Source organism: Salvelinus fontinalis, chromosome 14 (genome assembly GCF_029448725.1).
Source record: "Salvelinus fontinalis isolate EN_2023a chromosome 14, ASM2944872v1, whole genome shotgun sequence".
Lineage (NCBI taxonomy): Eukaryota > Metazoa > Chordata > Actinopteri > Salmoniformes > Salmonidae > Salvelinus > Salvelinus fontinalis.
This window is the reverse complement of record NC_074678.1, coordinates 18761028-18781090: the sequence shown is the minus strand read 5'-3', so window position 1 is coordinate 18781090 and position 20063 is coordinate 18761028. Positions and strand designations below refer to the sequence as shown.

The window sequence follows — 20063 nt, the reverse complement described above, 5'->3', positions numbered from 1 at the left end:
CTTTTTCCACATTTTATTACATTAGTGTTATTCTAAAATTGATTAAATAAAAAATAAAAACTCAGTAATCTACTCACAATACCCCATAATGACGAAGCAAAAACAGGTTTTTAGATTTGTATTAAATTTTTTTTAAAATACCTTATTTACATAGGTATTCAGATCCTTTGCTATGAGACTCTAAATTGAGCTCAGGTGCATCCTGTTTCCATTGATCATCCTTGAGATGTTTCTTGACTTGATTGGAGTCCACCTGTGGTAAATTCAATTGATTGGACATTTGGAAAGGCACACACCTGTCTATATAAGGTCCCACAGTTGACTGTCCATGTCATAACAAAAACTAACCCATGAGGTCAAAGGAATTGTGCGTAGAGTTCCGAGACAGGATTGTGTCGTGGCACAGATAAGGGGAAGGGTACCAAAACATTTCTGCAGCATTGAAGGTCCCCAAGAACACAGTGACCTCCATCATTCTTAAATGGAAGAAGATTGAAACCACCAAGACTCAATCGGGGGAGAAGGGAGTAGGTCAGTGAGGTGACCAAGAACCCGATGGTCACTCTGACAGAGCTGTAGAGTTCCTCTGTGGAGATGGGAGAACCTTCCAGAAGGACAACCATCTCTGCAGCACTCCACCAGTCAGGCTTTTATGGTAGACTGGCCAGACAGAAGCCACTCCTCAGTAAAAGGCACATGACAGCCCGCTTGGAGTTTGCCAAAAGGCACCTAAAGACTCTCAGACAAAGAGTGAAATCTTTTGCCTGAATACCAAGCGTCACGTCGGAGGAAACCTGGCACCATCTCGACGGTGAAGCATGGTGGTGGCAGCATCCTGCTGTGGGGATGTTTTTCAGCGGTAGGGACTGGGAGACTAGTCAGGATCAAGGCAAAGTTTTTATTTTTTATTTTATTTTTTTAAATAAATACATTTCACCCCCTTTTCTCCCCAATTTTCGTGGTATCCAATCGCTAGTAATTACTATCTTGTCTCATCGCTACAACTCCAGTACGGGCTCGGGAGAGACGAAGGTCGAAAGCCATGCGTCCTCCGAAGCACAACCCAACCAAGCCGCACTGTTTCTTAACACAGCGCGCATCCAACCCGGAAGCCAGCCACACCAATGTGTCGGAGGAAACACCGTGCACCTGGCCCCCTTGGTTAGCGCACACTGCGCCCGGCCCGCCACAGGAGTCGCTGGAGCGCAATGAGACAAGGATATCCCTACCGGCCAAACCCTCCCTAACCCGGACGACGCTAGGCCAATTGTGCGTCGCCCCACGGACCTCCCGGTCGCGGCTGGCTGCGACAGAGCCTGGGCGCGAACCCAGAAACTCTGGTGGCGCAGCTAGCGCTGCGATGCAGTGCCCAAGACCACTGCGCCACCCGGGAGGTCGAGGCAAAGTTTAACGGAGCAAAGTACAAAGAGATTCTTAATGAAAACCTGCTCCAGAGTGCTCAGGACCTCAGACTGGGGCGAAAGTTCACCTTCCAATAGGACAATGACCCTATGCACACTGCCAAGACAACGCAGGAGTAACAAGCCTCTGAATGTCCTTGAGTGGCCCAGCCAGAGCCCGGACTTGAACCCTATCTAACATCTCTGTAGAGACCTGAAAATAGCTGTGCAGCGACACCCATCCAACCTGACAAAGCTTGAGAGGATCTGCAGAGAAGAATGGGAGAAACTCCCCAAATACAGTTGTGCCAAGCTTGTAGCGTCATACCCAAAAAGACTTGAGGCTGTAATCGCTTCCAAAGGTGCTTCAACAAAGCTCTGAGTAAAGGGTCTGAATAGTTATGTAAATGTGGTATTTCAGTTTTTAAAAATGTATAATACTGTTTTTGCTCATTGCTCAGTATGGTGAGTAGATTAATGAGGGGGAAAAACAATTTAATAAATGTTAGAATAAGGCTGTAACATAACTAAATGTGGAAACCCTGAGTTAATAGACCAATAAGAGTTCTAAACCTTTCTGTCAACAGGGTTCAGTTTTCCCCTCCCCACTCAGACAGCTCCCAGACAGTCATATCAAAATTCTTGCTTGAGAAATTGCTCTTTGCTAATAATCAATTTATGTTCGTTTTTAGCATTTTTATTAAAAACAATCACAGTAAGGTAGTTATTTGTTACCCAGAAATCATTTGATATTGAGATTAACACGGTTTTAAAGTAACTGTCAAGTGTTTCAAGATTTCTATGAAATATTACTTATAATTAATAAAAATATGAGTGAAATAGTTTTCCTTCCAAACGTTTTTAATTAAGTATGTTAAAAAACAGCTTTTCTGTGTTGGAATGGTGTGGGCGTACCCCAACAACAGAATGGTGTGGGTGTATACAGGCTCTTAAAATGACATGTTCTATGAGGAAACGGTGTTGTTGAGACAAGTTTGAGGTGGGATATTTCAAGTGTTTTTTTTGTATGCTTTGGCCAAAAATACGAATATAGGACAAGTCAACAACATTATTTGGGTATGAGTTAACAGAATATGGACTTTTAAAAGTGAGATTTTCACTGGACAGTTACTTTAAGACTTAGTAGGGAAGCTAGTAGGTAGCAAGTAGTATTAGTCCCAATGGTAACTTTTTAATGTTTAAAACAACTTCTGTTAAGAACTGAATGTATTTCCTCCCCTACAGTCTGCCATTCAAAGAGTTTGCTCAGAATTCTGCCATTCGGTGCACAGAGTTATTCGAGTACTGCCAGAGACTTGGAGATAAATTCTTCTGTATCCCCCCCTTCCAGGTAGTTTATATACATTCTTTTGTGCTTTTCTATGACTAGTATGATTCGTCCATAATTTGCCAGATTTGGAACTCATAAGTCAGTACAGAGTTTTGATTCCATCTGTATTTTGTTATTAAGCTTTCTCTAGTCCAGGACACAGTGAAATTATGTTTAGCTTTTTCCATGTGGCTACCGTAGATTGTGCTGTTGTGTTGTTGTCTCGTTACAACCTGTTGTGTCATTCCCAGGTGTATAAGTTCCTGTATGCGTGTCGTCTGCTGGATGCTGGGCTGGCGTCCCAGGCCTTCCACTACTGTGAGGTGATAGGGATGTCTTTACTCAGACTGCAGGAGCCCAGCATGGTGCTGCTGGGGGAGCTTATCAAGGTAGAACACTTTATCATGATACTCTGACAAATACACATCATCAAATGTATTTATATAGCCATTCTTACATCAGCTGATATATCAAAGTGCTGTACAGAAACCCAGCCTAAAACCCCAAACCACAAGCAATGCAGGTGTAGAAGTACGGTGGCTATGAAAAACTCCCTAGAAAGGCCAAAACCTAGGAAGAAACCTAGAGAGGAACCAGGCTATGAGGGGTGGCCAGTCCTCTTCTGGCTGTGCCGGGTGGAGATTATAACAGCACATGGCCAAGATGTTCAAATGTTCATAAATGAACAGCATGGTCAAATAATAATAATCACAGTAGTTGTCGAGGGTGCAACAAGTCATCACCTCAGGAGTAAATGTCAGTTGGCTTTTCATAGCTAATCATTAAGAGTATCTTTACCGCTCCTGCGGTCTCTAGAGAGTTGAAAACAGCAGGTCTGGGACAGGTAGCACGTCCGGTGAACAGGTCAGGGTTCCATAGCCGCAGGCAGAACAGTTGAAACTGGAGCAGTAGCACGGCCAGGTGGACTGGGGACAGCAAGGAGTCATCATGCCAGGTAGTCCTGAGGCATGGTCCTAGGGCTCAGGTCCTCCTCCGAGAGAGAGAAAGACAGAGAGAACTAGAGAGAGCATACTTAAATTCACAGAGGATACCAGATAAGACAGGAGAAATACTCCAGATATAACAGACTGTCCCTAGCCCCCCGACACAAACTACTGCAGCATAAATACTGGAGGCTGAGACAGGAGGGGTCAGGAGACACTGTGGCCCCATCCGATGATCCCCCTCGGACAGGGCCAAACAGGCAGGAATATCTTCAACCACCAACTTACCATCCTGAGACAAGGCAGAGTAAAGCCCACAAAGATCTCCCCCATGGCACAACCCAAGGGGGGGGGCACCAACCCAGACAGGAAGACCACGTCAGCAACTCAACCCACTCAAATGACACACCCCTCCTAGGGACGGCATGGAAGAGCACCAGTAAGCGAGTGACTCAGCCCCTGTAATAGGGTTAGAGGCAGAGAATCCCAGTGGAGCGAGGGGAAACGGCCAGGCAGAGAGAGCAAGGGCGGCTCGTTGCTCCAGAGCCTTTCCGTTCACCTTCACACTCCTGGGCCAGACTACACTCAATCATATGACCCACTGAAGAGATGAGTCTTCAGTGAAGACTTAAAGTTTTAGACCGAATCTGCGTCTCTCACATGGGTTGGCAGACCATTCCATAAAAATGGAGCTCTATAGGAGAAAGCCCTGCCTCCAGCTGTTTGCTTAGAAATTCTAGGGACAATTAGGAGGCCTGTGTCTTGTGACCGTAACGTACGTGTAGGTATGTACGGCAGGACCAAATCGGAAAGATAGGTAGGAGCAAGCCCATGTAATGCTTTGTAGGTTAGCAGTAAAACCTTGAAATCAGCCCTTGCCTTAACAGGAAGCCAGTGTAGGGAGGCTAGCACTGGAGTAATTATGATCACATTTTTTGGTTCTAGTCAGGATTCTAGCAGCCGTATTTAGCACTAACTGAAGTTTATTTAGTGCTTTATCCGGGCAGCCGGAAAGTAGAGCATTGCAGTGGTCTAACCTAGAAGTAACAAAAGCATGGATACATTTTTCTGCATCATTTTTGGACAGAAAGTTTCTGATTTTTGCAATGTTACATAGATGGAAAAAAGCTGTCCTTGAAACAGTCTTGATATGTTCGTCAAAAGAGAGATCAGGGTCCAGAGTAACGCCGAGGTCCTTCACAGTTTTATTTGAGATGACCGTACAACCATCAAGATTCATTGCCAGATTCAACAGAAGATCGCTTTGTTTCTTGGGACCTAGAACAAGCATCTCTGTTTTGTCCGAGTTTAAAAGTAGAAAGTTTGCAGCCATCCACTTCCTTATGTCTGAAACACAGGCTTCTAGGGAGGGCAATTCTGGGGCTTTACCATGTTTCATTGAAATGTACAGCTGTGTGTCCTCCGCATAGCAGTGAAAGTTAACATTATGTTTTCGAATGACATCCCCAAGAGGTAAAATATATAGTGAAAACAATAGTGGTCATAAAACGGAACCTTGAGGAACACCGAAATATACAGTTGATTTGTCAGAGGACAAACCATTCACAGAGACAAATTGATATCTTTCTGACAGATAAGACCCTAAACCAGGCCAGAACCTGTCCGTGTAGACCAATTTGGGTTTCCAATCTCTCCAAAAGAATGTGGTGATCGATGGTATCAAAAGCAGCACTAAGGTCTAGGAGCACGAGGACAGATGCAGAGCCTCGGTCCGACGCCATTAAAAGGTCATTTACCACCTTCACAAGTGCAGTCTCAGTGCTATGATGGGGTCTACAACCAGACTGAAGCATTTCGTATACATTGTTTGTCTTCAGGAAGGCAGTGAGTTGCTGCGCAACAGCCTTTTCTAAAATTTTAGAGAGGAATGGAAGATTCGATATAGGCCGATTGTTTTTTATATTTTCTGGGTCAAGGTTTGGCTTTTTCAAGAGAGGCTTTATTACTGCCACTTTTAGTGAGTTTGGTACACATCTGGTGGATAGAGAGCCATTTCTTATGTTCAACATAGGAGGGCTAAGCACAGGAAGCAGCTCTTTCAGTAGTTTAGTTGAAATAGGGTCCAGTATGCAGCTTGAAGGTTTAGAGGCCATGATTATTTTCATCATTGTGTCAAGAGATATAGTACTAAAACCCTTGAGTGTCTCCCTTGATCCTAGGTCCTGGCAGAGTTGTGCAGACTCAGGACAACTGAGCTTTGGAGGAAATTTAAAGAGGAGTCCGTAATTTGCTTTCTAATGATCATGATCTCTTCCTCAAAGAAGTTCATGAATTTATTACTGCTGAAGTGAAAGCAATCCTCTCTTGGGGAATTCTGCTTTTTAGTTAGCTTTGCAACAGTATCAAAAATACATTTCGGATTGTTCTTATTTTCCTCAATTAAGTTGGAAAAATAGGATGATCGAGCAGCAGTGAGGGCTCTTCGATACTGCACGGTACTGTCTTTCCAAGCTAGTCGGAAGAGTTCCAGTTAGGTGTGGCGCCATTTCCGTTCCAATTTTCTAGAAGCTTGCTTCAGAGCTCGGGTATTTTCTGTACACCCAGAGCTAGTTTCTTATGACAAATGTTTATAGTTTTTAGGGGTGCAACTGTAACAGTATAACTTTAAACCGTCCCCTCGCGCGAACCAGGGACCCTCTGCACACATCAACAACTGACACCCACGAAGCGTCGTTACCCATCGCTCCACAAAGGCCGCGGCCCTTGCAGAGCAAGGGGCAACACTACATCTAGGTTTCAGAGCAAGTGACGTAACTGATTGAAACGCTACTAGCGCATACCCGCTAACTAGCTAGCCATTTCACATCTGTTACACAACTGCATCTAGGGTATTGCGCAAGGTTAAATTGAGTTCTACAGTTAGGTGGTTAACTGATTTTCGTCCTCTGACGTCCTTGGGTAGGCAGAGGGAGTCTGGAAGGGCATCAAGGAATCTTTGGGTTGTCTGAGAATTTATAGCACGACTTTTGATGCTCCTTGGTTGGGGTCTGACCAGATTATTTGTTGCGATTGCAAACGTAATAAAATGGTGATCCGATAGTCGAGGGTTATGAGGAAAAACATTAAGATCCATAACATTTATTCCATGGGACAAAACTAGGTCCAGAGTATGACTGTGTCAGTGAGTAGGTCCAGAGACATGTTGGACAAAACCCACTGAGTCGATGGTGGCTCCGAAAGCCTTTTGGAGTGGGTCTGTGGACTTTTCCATGTGAATATTAAAGTCACCAAAAATTTGAATATTATCTGCTATGACTACAAGGTCCGATAGGAATTCAGGGAACTCAGTGAGGAACGCTGTATATGGCCCAGGAGGCCAGTAAAACAGTAGCTATAAAAAAAGTGATTGGGTAGGCTGCATAGATTTCATGACTAGAAGCTCAAAAGACGAAAACGTAGTTTTTTTTTTTGTAAATTGAAATTTGCTATCGTAAATGTTAGCAACACCTCCGCCTTTGCGGGATGCACCAGGGATATGGTCACTAGTGTAACCAGCAGGTGAGGCCTCATTGAACACAGTCAATTCATCAGGCTTAAGCCATGTTTCAGTCAGGCCAATCACATCAAGATTAGGATCAGTGATTAGTTCAGTAACGACCCTGGGTTTATAAGCGTGGAAATCGACTCTGCCGCACGAGCATGCTTTTGCGGCACAGTCGATAGCGTGCCGGGCCTCGGGCTAGAAGGGCGAGGGTTCGAGACCTGCTCCCTGCCTGTTTCATTACCTTGGTGTCAGAAGTGATCGGACCTTGCATCCACGACAGTGCGTGTGCTTGGCCGGTGAGCGCGTTCCTGTAAGACGTAGAGTCGCAAGTTAGCGGGAGGACGCGCTCTTTGAAAGGAGGGAGTAGTGTTACGACACTGGCATTATAAGCGCGGAAATCGACTCTGCCGCACGAGCATGCTTTTGCGGCACAGTCGATAGCGCGCCGGAACTCGGGCTAGAAGGTCGAGGGTTCGAGACCTGCTCCCTGCTGTTTCATTACAGTTCATTGATTATAACTGCCTTTGAAGTGAGGTATCTAACATTAAGTAGCCCTATTTTGAGATGTGAGGTATCACGATCTCTTTCAATAATGGCAGGAATGGAGGAGGTCTTTATTCTAGTGAGATTGCTAAGGCGAACACCGCCATGTTTAGTTTTGCCCAACCTAGGTCGAGGCACAGACTCGGTCTCAATGGGGATAGCTGAGCTGACTACACTGACTGTGCTAGTGGCAGACTCCACTAAGCTGGCAGGCTGGCTAACAGCCTGCTGCCTGGCCTGCACCCTATTTCATTGTGGAGCTAGGGGAGTTAGAGCCCTGTCTATGTTCGTAGATCAGATGAGAGCACCCCTCCAGCTAGGATGGAGTCAGTCACTCCTCAACAGGCCAGGCTTGGTCCTGTTTGTTGGTGAGTCCCAGAAAGAGGGACAATTATCTACAAATTCTATCTTTTGGGAGGGGCAGAAAACAGTTTTCAACCAGCGATTGAGCTGTGAGACTCTGATGTAGAGCTCATCACTCCCCCTAACTGGGAGGGGGCCAGAGACAATTACTCGATGCCGACACATCTTTCTAGTTGATTTACACGCTGAAGCTATGTTGCGCTTGGTGACCTCTGACTGTTTCATCCTAACATCGTTGGTGCCGACGTGGATAACAATATCTCTATACTCTCTACACTCGCCGTTTTAGCTTTAGCCAGCACCATCTTCAGATTAGCCTTAACGTCGGTAGCCCTGCCCGCTGGTAAACAGTGTATGATCGCTTGATGATTCGTTTGAAGTCTAATACTGCGGGTAATGGAGTCGCCAATGACTAGGGTTGTTAATTTGTCAGAGCTAATGGTGGGAGCCTTCGGTGTCTCAAACCCCGTAACGTGAGGAGTAGAGACCAAAAAAGGCTCGGCCTCTGATTCCGACTCGCTGCTCAATGGGGAGAACCGGTTGAAAGTTTCTGTCTGCTGAATGAGCGACACCGGTTGAGCATTCCTACAGCATTTCCCCCAGAAGCCATGAGAAAGTTGTCCGGCTGCGGGGACCGTGCGAGGGGATTTATACTAACGTTACTATCTGTACTTACTGGTGGCACAGACGCTGTTTCATCCTTTCTTACACTGAAATTACCCTTGCCTAACGATTTGCGTCTGAAGCTGGGCTTGCAGCACAGCTATCCTCGCCGTAAGGCGATCGTTCTCCTGTATATTATGAGTACAGCGACTGCAATTAGAAGGCATCATGTTAATGTTAACGTAAACTCACACCATTCCGTACAAATGTGCACAACCGCAACATTCAAACGAGGCTACAAAGAAAACTAATGGGACTGTAGCGACTGTGTTGACTTCAAAATCGGAGGTGTGAACTACATTTCTATTCAAGCGTTGATCGACATGGCTCTATAGTATTGGAGAAAAGTTGAAAAAACGGACCCTCCGTTACATCGTGACGTGTCATGTCGTAACGTACAGCACACATAAAGCAACTATTTCTGTCTTACAATCTCTCTCCACCAGGTGTAGCACTTCTCTCATCGTTTAAAAACAAGAAATGGACAGTGACGGGGGTAAGGGGGGATACCTAGTCATTTTTTGTGTCATCATTGCATGCGATTATCATTCTCAAAGCCGCTGTTTACTTCTAAGATCACTTTGGCACCACCCTAAAAACCCGATTCAAATTCGACACAAACCTTCAAATAGGTATATAATGACACATTATATAAACTCTTTATAGTGTTTTATTTACATTTTAGAGGCGATAAGGTGATCAGTTGGACAGATCGAGTGAGAAAAAGCAATTTTCCCACACAACATCTCTCCTTCTCACTATCACGCATTATTTTCGCTTCCCCAACCTTTATTTTTTTTAAAGACCGGACAGGGCTCATTGCCTTCTTGAATCATGCAGAAACGGGCAGCGTTTAGGTCATGTAATTGATTCTGTTGGAAAGGGAAGAAATTGTGCTTTACAATGGTATTGACATTACAGTTGATCTGGAAGTATTACGTTTTTGGGGCGCTAAAATAAGGTCAATTGTACGGACCAAGGCGATGTACAAAAGTGAGTGAGTTTACGTTACTACTTAGCTTCGGCTGTTGGAAGTCCTGACGAACCATTTCCAGATAAAACGTCCGGAGTGAAAAAGTTGAGTGAGGGAAAAACTAAAAATATAAACGGTAATTAAAAAGTAAAAACGGTAAAGTTGTCAGGTTGCAAAGTAAGGTTGGCAACAAAACGCGCAGCAGCACGTAAACAAGTCTGCAAGTTGTGACCGGAAATTACTAATGGCTTCTCTCCTGTGTGTAATACATCATATGTAGTACTTCGCCGGTAGGTCGCCTAGCGGTTAAGAGCGTTGGCCCAGTAACCGAACGGTAGCTGGTTAGAATCCCTGAACTTACTAGGTGAAAAATCTGTCAATGTGCCGTTGAGTAAGGCACTTAACCATAATTGCTCTGCATAAGAGCGTCTTCCTATCTATGCACTTCCATACATACACTAAACACAGTCTGCAGGGAGAGCTTATAAAAGTAGCGTACTCTGACTTGTACTGGATGTATCATACACACATTTTATGCCATATTGCATTCCTAGTAATATTACTAGGAATGCAATACTAATACTAATAGTATTGCAATAACAATACTAATATTACTACTGTATTACTAGCACTCCTAGTAGTACACTTCAGGGCCTGTATTCATAAAGCATCTCAGAGTAGGAATGCTGATCTAGGATCAGTTTTCAATTTTAGGTCATAATGAATACCATTACATGGACAGGAACAACCTGAGCTCCCGAGTGGTGCAGTGTTCTAAGGCACTGCATCCCAGTGCAAGAGGTGTCACTTCAGTCCTTGGTTTGAATCGAGGCTGAATCGCATCCGGCTGTGATTGGGAGTCCCGTAGGGCGGTGCACAATTGCCCCAGAGCTGTCTGGGTTTGGCCGGGGCAGGCCGGCCATTGTAAATAAGAATTTGTTCTTAACCGACTTGCCTAGTTAAATAAAGGTTCAATAGAAAAAATAAAAAATGACCTGTTCCAGAGGGTACCAGATTAGGCACTAATGTACAGTAGTGTCTTAAAAACACTGTGTGTGTGTGTGTTAGCTCAGCACTTTCCCTGTTTGTGTGTGTGTCCACCCCTCCCAGCTGGCAGAGCGGCTGAAGCAGTGTGAGGGAATGGGACAGCTCAGTGACACAGCTGACGACAGGCCTGGACAGGAGCCTGACTGGCTACAGCAGCTGAGATACAGACAGCAGGGCATACAGGTGACCACACCACAATGCATCACCATTGTACTCGTCATGTCTCTCCCTGTCACATTTTCACATGTTCCTCTGTTTGTGTTGGAGATGATTACCTACAGTGGGGCAAAAAAGTATTTAGTCAGCCACCAATTGTGCAAGTTCTCCCACTTAAAAAGATGAGAGAGGCCTGTAATTTTCATCATAGGTACACTTCAACTATGATAGACAAAATGAGAAAAAATAATCCAGAAAATCACATTGTAGGATTTTTAATGAATTTATTTGCAAATTATGGTGGAAAATAAGTATTTGGTCACCTACAAACAAGCAAGATTTCTGGCTCTCACAGACCTGTAACTTCTTCTTTAAGAGGCTCCTCTGTCCTCCACTCGTTACCTGTATTAATGGCACCTGTTTGAACTTGTTATCAGTATAAAAGACACCTGTCCACAACCTCAAACAGTCACACTCCAAACTCCACTATGGCCAAGACCAAAGAGCTGTCAAAGGACACCAGAAACAAAATTGTAGACCTGCACCAGGCTGGGAAGACTGAATCTGCAATAGGTAAGCAGCTTGGTTTGAAGAAATCAACTGTGGGAGCAATTATTAGGAAATGGAAGACATACAAGACCACTGATAATCTCCCTCGATCTGGGGCTCCACGCAAGATCTCACCCCGTGGGGTCAAAATGATCACAAGAACGGTGAGCAAAAATCCCAGAACCACACGGGGGGACCTAGTGAATGACCTGCAGAGAGCTGGGACCAAAGTAACAAAGCCTACCGTCAGTAACACACTACGCCGCCAGGGACTCAAATCCTGCAGTGCCAGACGTGTCCCCCTGCTTAAGCCAGTACATGTCCAGGCCCGTCTGAAGTTTGCTAGAGAGCATTTGGATGATCCAGAAGAAGATTGGGAGAATGTCATATGGTCAGATGAAACCAAAATAGAACTTTTTGGTAAAAACTCAACTCGTCGTGTTTGGAGGACAAAGAATGCTGAGTTGCATCCAAAGAACACCATACCTACTGTGAAGCATGGGGGTGGAAACATCATGCTTTGGGGCTGTTTTTCTGCAAAGGAACCAGGACGACTGATCCGTGTAAAGGAAAGAATGAATGGGGCCATGTATCGTGAGATTTTGAGTGAAAACCTCCTTCCATCAGCAAGGGCATTGAAGATGAAACGTGGCTGGGTCTTTCAGCATGACAATGATCCCAAACACACTGCCCGGGCAACGAAGGAGTGGCTTCGTAAGAAGCATTTCAAGGTCCTGGAGTGGCCTAGCCAGTCTCCAGATCTCAACCCCATAGAAAATCTTTGTAGGGAGTTGAAAGTCCGTGTTGCCCAGCAACAGCCCCAAAACATCACTGCTCTAGAGGAGATCTGCATGGAGGAATGGGCCAAAATACCAGCAACAGTGTGTGAAAACCTTGTGAAGACTTAGAGAAAACGTTTGACCTCTGTCATTGCCAACAAAGGGTATATAACAAAGTATTGAGAAACTTTTGTTATTGACCAAATACTTATTTTCCACCATAATTTGCAAATAAATTCATTGAAAATCCTACAATGTGATTTTCTGGATTATTTTTTCTCATTTTGTCTATCATAGTTGAAGTGTACCTATGATGAAAATTACAGGCCTCTCTCATCTTTTTAAGTGGGAGAACTTGCACAATTGGTGGCTGACTAAATACTTTTTTGCCCCACTGTATTTACTGGGTATAAACATCCTTGTATAGAGTTCATTGAATAATGGTAGTAAATGGGACTCACTGTAGTTGGATCTTAAGATTCACCTAAATTGGTATTAGCCTATAATCCACTGGTACTGGTAGGTTGTCAAGTGAGTGAAATTATGTCAGTTAGCACTTTTGTCAAGGTTGCTTAGGTGGTAAGTACTTACTATAGTCCAGCTGGCAAGACTAGACTCAGGTTTTTAACTTGCCTCAGTCAGCACAATGGTTGACCTTACATAGACACGGGTAACATTTGTATTACTACATTAGAATCCCTTTGTACCATTTAAATTATATATTTCAAACAATACCAGACAGTTTGAAATTCTTCAATTGGCTCATATGATCTTAATTGTGTATTTTTTGTCTCTTCCAAAACATTCTCTACACATTATGATGCTATGGTTAAAACGTATCTATTTGCTTAGATGGGGAGCAGTGGTTGTAGTGATACATACCAGTCAGGAGCAGACGGGAGTGCATGGGCCCATGAGGAGAGCAGAGTGTATTCAGGTAAACCTACAGTCCCAGATCATTATTTCAATGGACAATTAATAACAATTTATTGGACTCATATAGCACTTTTCCTGATGCTCAAAGAGGTTACATAGTAAGGGGGAACTCACTTCATCCACTTGGGTGATGTATGGCCACCATTTGTGCCACATCCAGTATTTCTCTGCTCTGTGTCTGTGTCTGTATGGTGTGGTACCCTCTTATTCCACCTGGGGGGAGTGTCTCATGTATCAGAGTTGCATGATGACTCATCAGAGGGCTCCTCCTATCAACCAGTTGCACAGTGTTTGAACCATGTCCCAGGTCGAAAGTAGTGATTTGATAGGGAATGGGGTGCTATTTGGGACGCACTCTAGTATTGTAATTTTTGTCTTCACTCCTTTGGTTTCGCTGTAGAATCAGACACCGATGACCTTTCTGCAAGGGGAGATGACCAGGGACTGGATGCTAAATTCCTCTCCCACAAAGCAGCAGAAGAGCAACAACAACAGCACGTGCAGCCACAGCAGATCAACACCCAGCCTCCGCTGCCGGTCATGGCTTCTAACACTCAGCCTGCAGTGTCACCTGTGGTGGGAGGCCAGGACCACAGTTACTACTACACAGACACTGCACAGCCTCCGCCTCAGCCTTCACCTCAGCATCCTACACTGGACTGTCCTCCTTCAGCAGGGGAAGGTGAGAACATGGATGAAGGCCCTGGTTTTGATTGATCAAACATACTAGTGATTCAACCCTGTTTCTGGTGGTTTACAATGAAACATGCTCATTTAATGTAACTCCTTTTTACTCATCTTATGAATCTTCTTACATGTTTCTGTTAACTGTGATATGAGGACCTCATGCTTTGATTTCATTGTATTGTTCTAGGGGCTGATCCTTCTGCTGGCCCAGGCATGGTGAGTGCTCAGGAGAGTTTTATTGGCTACCAAACATACATTACATGTATATACACGAACATACCCCCTATTGGGGCATACAAATGTAATCTCTGTAAAGATTTCAGTGATTTATTCCTGAGCACCTGCTGTTTCTGTCAGTGGTGCTGTATTTTATATGTAAAACATAAATAAATAAACAAATAAAAACTTTTAAAAAACTGATCAAGCATGTGAAATCGTTTGATAAATGTATTTGTGAGACTCAGATGAGGTCATGTGTCTTGTTTGTGTCCATCGAGATGTCAAATGACAGTCTGTATATCTGTCTGTCCTATGCAGATAGGGGTCCATATAAATGCTGGCTTGATGCCAGTGGCAGAGTATGGTCAGCAGTATGGTCAGCACTATGGCCAGGAGTATGATTATGGAGATCAGCAGGCATGGCAGCAGGGAGGGCACCAGGCCACCATCACGCAGGAGGGCAAGGACTCAGAGCCGGACAAAATCCAACCAAAACAGGTGGGTGGAGCCTGATGCCTGTCGTCATGTCGACAGCATCAGATAAGAACCAGAATTTGTTGTAATAAGCCTCTTTCTCTCTCTCTCTCTCTCTCTCTCTCTCTCTCTCTCTCTCTCTCTCTCTCTCTCTCTCTCTCTCGCTCTCTCTCTCTCTATCTCTCTCTCTCTCTCTCTCTCTCTCTCTCTCTCTCTCTCTCTCTCTCTCTCTGTGTCCATCTCCTCTCTCTCTCTCTCTCTCTCGCTCTCTCTCTCTGTGTATCTCTGTGTCCATCTCTCTCTCTCTCTCTCTCTCTCTCTCTCTCTCTCTCTCTCTCTCTCTCTCTCTCTCTCTCTCTCTCTCTCTCTCTCTCTCTCTCTCTCTCTCTGTGTGTCTCTCTCTCTGTGTGTCTCTCTCTCTGTCTCTCTCTGTGTCTGTGTCTGATCAGAGCATCAAGTCGGGGTGGTTTAGCGGCTGGTTCAAACACAAACCCACAGAGGAGCAAAGTGAGGCGTCTCAGGATGCAGACTCAGCTGACCCAGTTCCCACTATGGTAAGGGTCAAGCAGACCTACTGTTAACTCTTAGCTAGCTGTTAGATGGGGGACATAACAGTGTGCGCTGTCAAGTCAGTGATCTCAAGTTTAGGTTTTGTAGTTTACAGTCCAACAAATGATGTTGATGGACATAATACTATTTTGATGATGATGGGCAAGAAAATTATGAACTTAGTTGAAAACAATCTTTTAAAATGAAAAGGATTCTTCAAATTAACCACTAAGGCAGTTTTGGCTATTATTATTATTATGATATTCAGATAATTTGATCTCCTTGTACCTCTCATAAGACCCATTGGAGGTGGTGACGATGTTTAGTTTGAATGTAGACCCATTGAACCTTTTTAATGAAGGTTAGCCACTAGCTCTAAGTAGGGTATGGTATTTGCTGTCCTTTAAGCACTAGCTCTAAGTAGGGTATGGTATTTGCTGTCCTTTAAGCACTAGCTCTAAGTAGGGTATGGTATTTGCTGTCCTTTAAGCACTAGCTCTAAGTAGGGTATGGTATTTGCTGTCGTTTAAGTACTAGCTCTAAGTAGGGTATGGTATTTGCTGTCGGTCAACCAACTCTTTCCAGTTCAATGGCAATGTTTGCAACACATTCTGCATAAATACGGTAGTTTAGCTATTTTGTTGTCCATAGCATCTGAATTGTACAGCTACGATCCATAAGTTACAATGATAAAGCATAAGCTACAATGATACAATAACTATTTGTGTCATAAATGGTAGAGGTTTAACTACTACTTTCCTGAGAGCATTGTATCATGCAAGTTAGATTAAAACAGTGATTTTTAAAACTTGCTCTAAATATGCCAATAAGTCAAGTCACAAGTAATTTGAAGGATTTTATTGTTTTTTGTTATTAAGTGATAACAGTATATTAAAATGTTTGAGACTAACGGGCTGATAAATTGTTGTAAGTTAAACATAGTTTTTAACAATGCAAATATAACCTACCAATTGTCAAAGTAAAGCTTTTCAGAAACATCTTAAAAACATGATTACATAATCAGAAACAAGTAGCTTTCTTTATGTCAATGACAGTAAACTCTCAAAACTCACCATGGAGAAGCTATTGAGTCTATGTATGCCCCTTAAACTGGAGGTTCTGAGAGATAAGCAAACCTAACGTGTCCTAGTGCCGTAAAATGAATTTAGTGTAAGGTGGCTGACTTTCCGAGTGAGGACCCCTTAGTACAGCTGAAGGATCTTAATTTGATCACTCTTTTGTTGCAGATGAGCTTCGTGATTTATATAAATTAATTGAAAATCCGCACTAACACAGGATAAATCAACAGTATTGCACTTTTCATTTAGCCTACTTTTGTCCAGCTAATAGCCTAACCACCGATCAAGCAACATTATGGACTAAACGTTCAAATCCTGTTGCAACAGGATTATTTTGCTATGACAATACTGGTCAAATTAAGATCCTACATCTGCATCCTTAGTGCCCCTCGGTATGTATTCGTCGGTTAAGTCATTGTGCAATACTAGGTCAGTGGGTCTTGGGCGTTAATGTAACATCATTTATGTGTATTTCCTCAGGAGACGCCTCCCACTTCCCTATTTTCTTTCCCTTCCACTACCAACATCCCTGCAACCAATTTTCCTACCCAGCCTGCATCTACTGGTATCAACGTCTTTTCTCGGAAAGCGGGTGAATAACAGGCCGGAATGTATTGGACAACACATAGACTAAAGTTTTTATGTTTTTCTGCAACCACCCACCATACATCAGTACACATACACAAATCATTAATGATAATAAAATATTTGTGGTGACAATTGATATTGATATTTAATGGATTACTGCATGTTGGAACTGCAGAAATGCATTAATAATGTGCAGAACAGTGTCCAATACTGTCCAGAGTTGTGGACAGGAGGCTGCAAAGCTCACTTATCACTATCTAATTCTCCCGGAAGCGAATTTGGGCTGGTTTTCTATTTCTCTTTCACCTACACTTTGATGAAGGCTCTATGCTGAAACAGGTTGGGGACTTTACATTTTTTGAACTGCTCTATGCCTTGTAGATAAAGGCTTTTAAAATGTAAAACCCATCTGGAGTGCCTGGAACTTAGACTTGTCAAACAATTTTATACTCTTTAGTTGGATTTTTCCTGTTTTTCAGATTTTTAATTCCCCACTCCAGAGTGATGGTGGATGTTTTTGTGGGATACTTGTAGTGCTCCCGATATATTGTTTCCTGTCGAGCTGCTCTTGAACCAGACATATTCATGCTGAATGACAACTGTATGCTTGTCTTGGCTAACATGAAGTGAGGAATTTTGACTGGTGCTTCTTTTGTAATGAAATACCCAACATGCTCTGCCATATAGTGATAGTGCTTCCATTGATAGTGTTAGTGCTTCGAGTGTTAGTGCCATTGAGTGATTGTCTGAACTTTGGTCTGCTGTAGAATCCTTTCAGTAGTTTTTAAACAACAGAATGGGTACAACAGAGAAATACAAATGGTTTATAACAATGCTTTTTTGTGAATATTTTTTTCTCAATCAGAAAACAGTGCTCATGTACTATTTGACCTGAATACTATTGTATATGAGACATAACCTTGATTTCTATGAGTACCCCTCCCTTTTATCATTATCTAAACTATAGATGAATATGGTTAACTTGTTTAAACTATGGTTTTTAATTGTCATATTATTCACAAACAAGTTGTATACAACTTGTTGCTAAATCATTGCTGCCCTTTGAGCTTTGAATCTGGAGCAAAGTATGCATTTCAACCATTGCACTACTCTGCATAACCCTGACAAACTCTGCAACACATACTGTCAAAAAAAACTTTAACCAATCTAATAATACTTTTTAAGTACCATACATTCTGTCATTAATCTAGATAAGTTGCAGCCAAGGAAATGTTTTTCCTATGTCCAACATGAGTGTGATATTCACACACACATACGCACACACACGCCAGCACACACACTCTACACACACATACACTACCGTTCAAATGTTTGGGGTCACTTAGAAATGTCCTTGTTTTTGAAAGAAAAGCAAATTTTTTGTCCTTTAAAATAACATCAAATTGATCAGAAATACAATGTAGACATTGTTAATGTTGTAAATGACTATTGTAGCTGGAAAACGGCAGATTTTTTATGGAATATCTACATAGGCGTACAGAGGCCCATTATCAGCAACCATCACTCCTGTGTTCCAATGTCACGTTGTGTTAGCTAATCCAAGTTTATCATTTTAAAAGGCTAATTGATCATTAGAAAACCATTTTGAAATTATGTTAGCACAGCTGCAAACTGTTGTTCTGATTTAAAGAATCAATAAAATTGTCCTTCTTTAGACTAGTTGAGTATCTGGAGCATCAGCGTTTGTGGGTTCGATTACAGGCTCAAAATGGCCAGAAACAAAGCTCTTTCTTCTGAAACTCGTCAGTCTATTCATGTCCTGAGAAATTAAGGCTATTCCATGTGAGAAATTGCCAAGAAACTAAAGATCTCATACAACTCTGTGTACTACTCCCTTCACAGAACAGAGAACTGTCTCTAACCAGAATAGAAAGAGGAGTGGGAGGCCCCGGTGCACAACTGAGCAAGAGGACAAGTACATTAGAGTGTGTAGTTTGAGAAACAAACGACTCACAAGTCCTTAACTGGCAGCTTCATTAAATAGTACCCGCAAAACACCAGTCTCAACATCGACAGTGAAAAGGCGACTCCGGGATGCTGGCCTTCTAGCCAGTGTTCCTCTGTCCAGTGTCTGTGTTCTTTTGCCCATCTTAATCTTTTATTTTTATTGGCCAGTCTGAGATATGGCTTTTTCTTTGCAACTCTGCCTGGAAGGCCAGCATCCCGGAGTCGCCTCTTCACTGTTGATGTTGAGACTGGTGTTTTGCGGGTACTATTTAATGAAGCTGCCAGTTAATGACTTGTTAAGCGTCTGTTTTTCAAACTACACACTCTAATGTACTTGTCCTCTTGCTCAGTTGTGCACCGGGGCCTCCCACTCCTCTTTCTATTCTGGTTAGAGACAGTTTGCGCTGTTCTGTGAAGGGAGTAGTACACAGCATTGTACGAGATCTTCAGTTTCTTGGCAATTTCTCGCATGGAATAGCCTTCATTTCTCAGAAGAATTCAGAAGAAAGATCTTTGCCATTTTGAGCCTGTAAGTGAACCCACAAATGCTGATGCTCCAGATACTCAACTAGTCTAAAGAAGGCCAATTTTATTGCTTCTTTAATCAGAACAACAGTTTGCAGATGTGTTAACATAATTACAAAATTGTTTTCTAATGATCAATTAGCCTTTTAAAAGGATAAACTTGGATTAGCTAACACAACGTGGCATTGGAACAGGAGTGATGGTTGCTGATAATGGGCCTCTGTACGCCTATGTAGATATTCCATTAAAAAATCTGCCGTTTCCAGCTACAATAGTCATTTACAACATTAACAATGTCTACACTGTATTTCGGATCAATTTGATGTTATTTTAATGGACCAAAAAAGTGCTTTATTTTCAAAAACAATTACATTTCTAAGTGACCCCAAACTTTTGAACGCTAGTGTATACATCTCATATACAATAGAGCTCAATATCACTCAGGAATAACCCTGAACCAGAAGAGAAGCACAACAAAATCTACAGAAGGCCAGCATACTGACCCCTTAAATGTCTGAACTGGGATTGTATGAATGTATGAACACTGTGCAGGACCCCAATGCCAACCAGGCCACAACCCACATATCTATTCTCAGATGCCCTTTCAGCTGGACAGTATTTTGACATCATGTGTTGAGTTGGTAGGCTACGCAGGCAGGCAGCGGGAGTGAGTGGGCTTTTAAGGGCTCAGTGTTCACTGAGATAACGTAACAGCTGAGATCTGGTTCCCCTGAGCTGACAGATGGGGAAATGGCCAGCATCGGACGCTGCAAAGTAGTGAAAGTA

General features: G+C 43.0%; 1 protein-coding gene across 1 annotated transcript in view; it reads left to right on the top strand.

Moving 5' to 3' along the window:
- The window catches only part of sec16b (SEC16 homolog B, endoplasmic reticulum export factor), a 38876-nt gene extending 21257 nt beyond the window's left edge, over positions 1-17619 (top strand). Inside the window, exons 17-25 of the mRNA XM_055944090.1 lie at positions 2646-2751; positions 2982-3119; positions 10832-10951; positions 13105-13189; positions 13589-13870; positions 14063-14091; positions 14413-14592; positions 15018-15122; positions 16677-17619. Coding sequence (XP_055800065.1) covers positions 2646-2751; positions 2982-3119; positions 10832-10951; positions 13105-13189; positions 13589-13870; positions 14063-14091; positions 14413-14592; positions 15018-15122; positions 16677-16796 — 1165 coding nt within the window. The 3' untranslated portion in view covers positions 16797-17619. The remainder of the gene's footprint in view (positions 1-2645; positions 2752-2981; positions 3120-10831; positions 10952-13104; positions 13190-13588; positions 13871-14062; positions 14092-14412; positions 14593-15017; positions 15123-16676) is intronic.
- The last annotated feature ends 2444 nt before the right edge of the window (positions 17620-20063 follow it).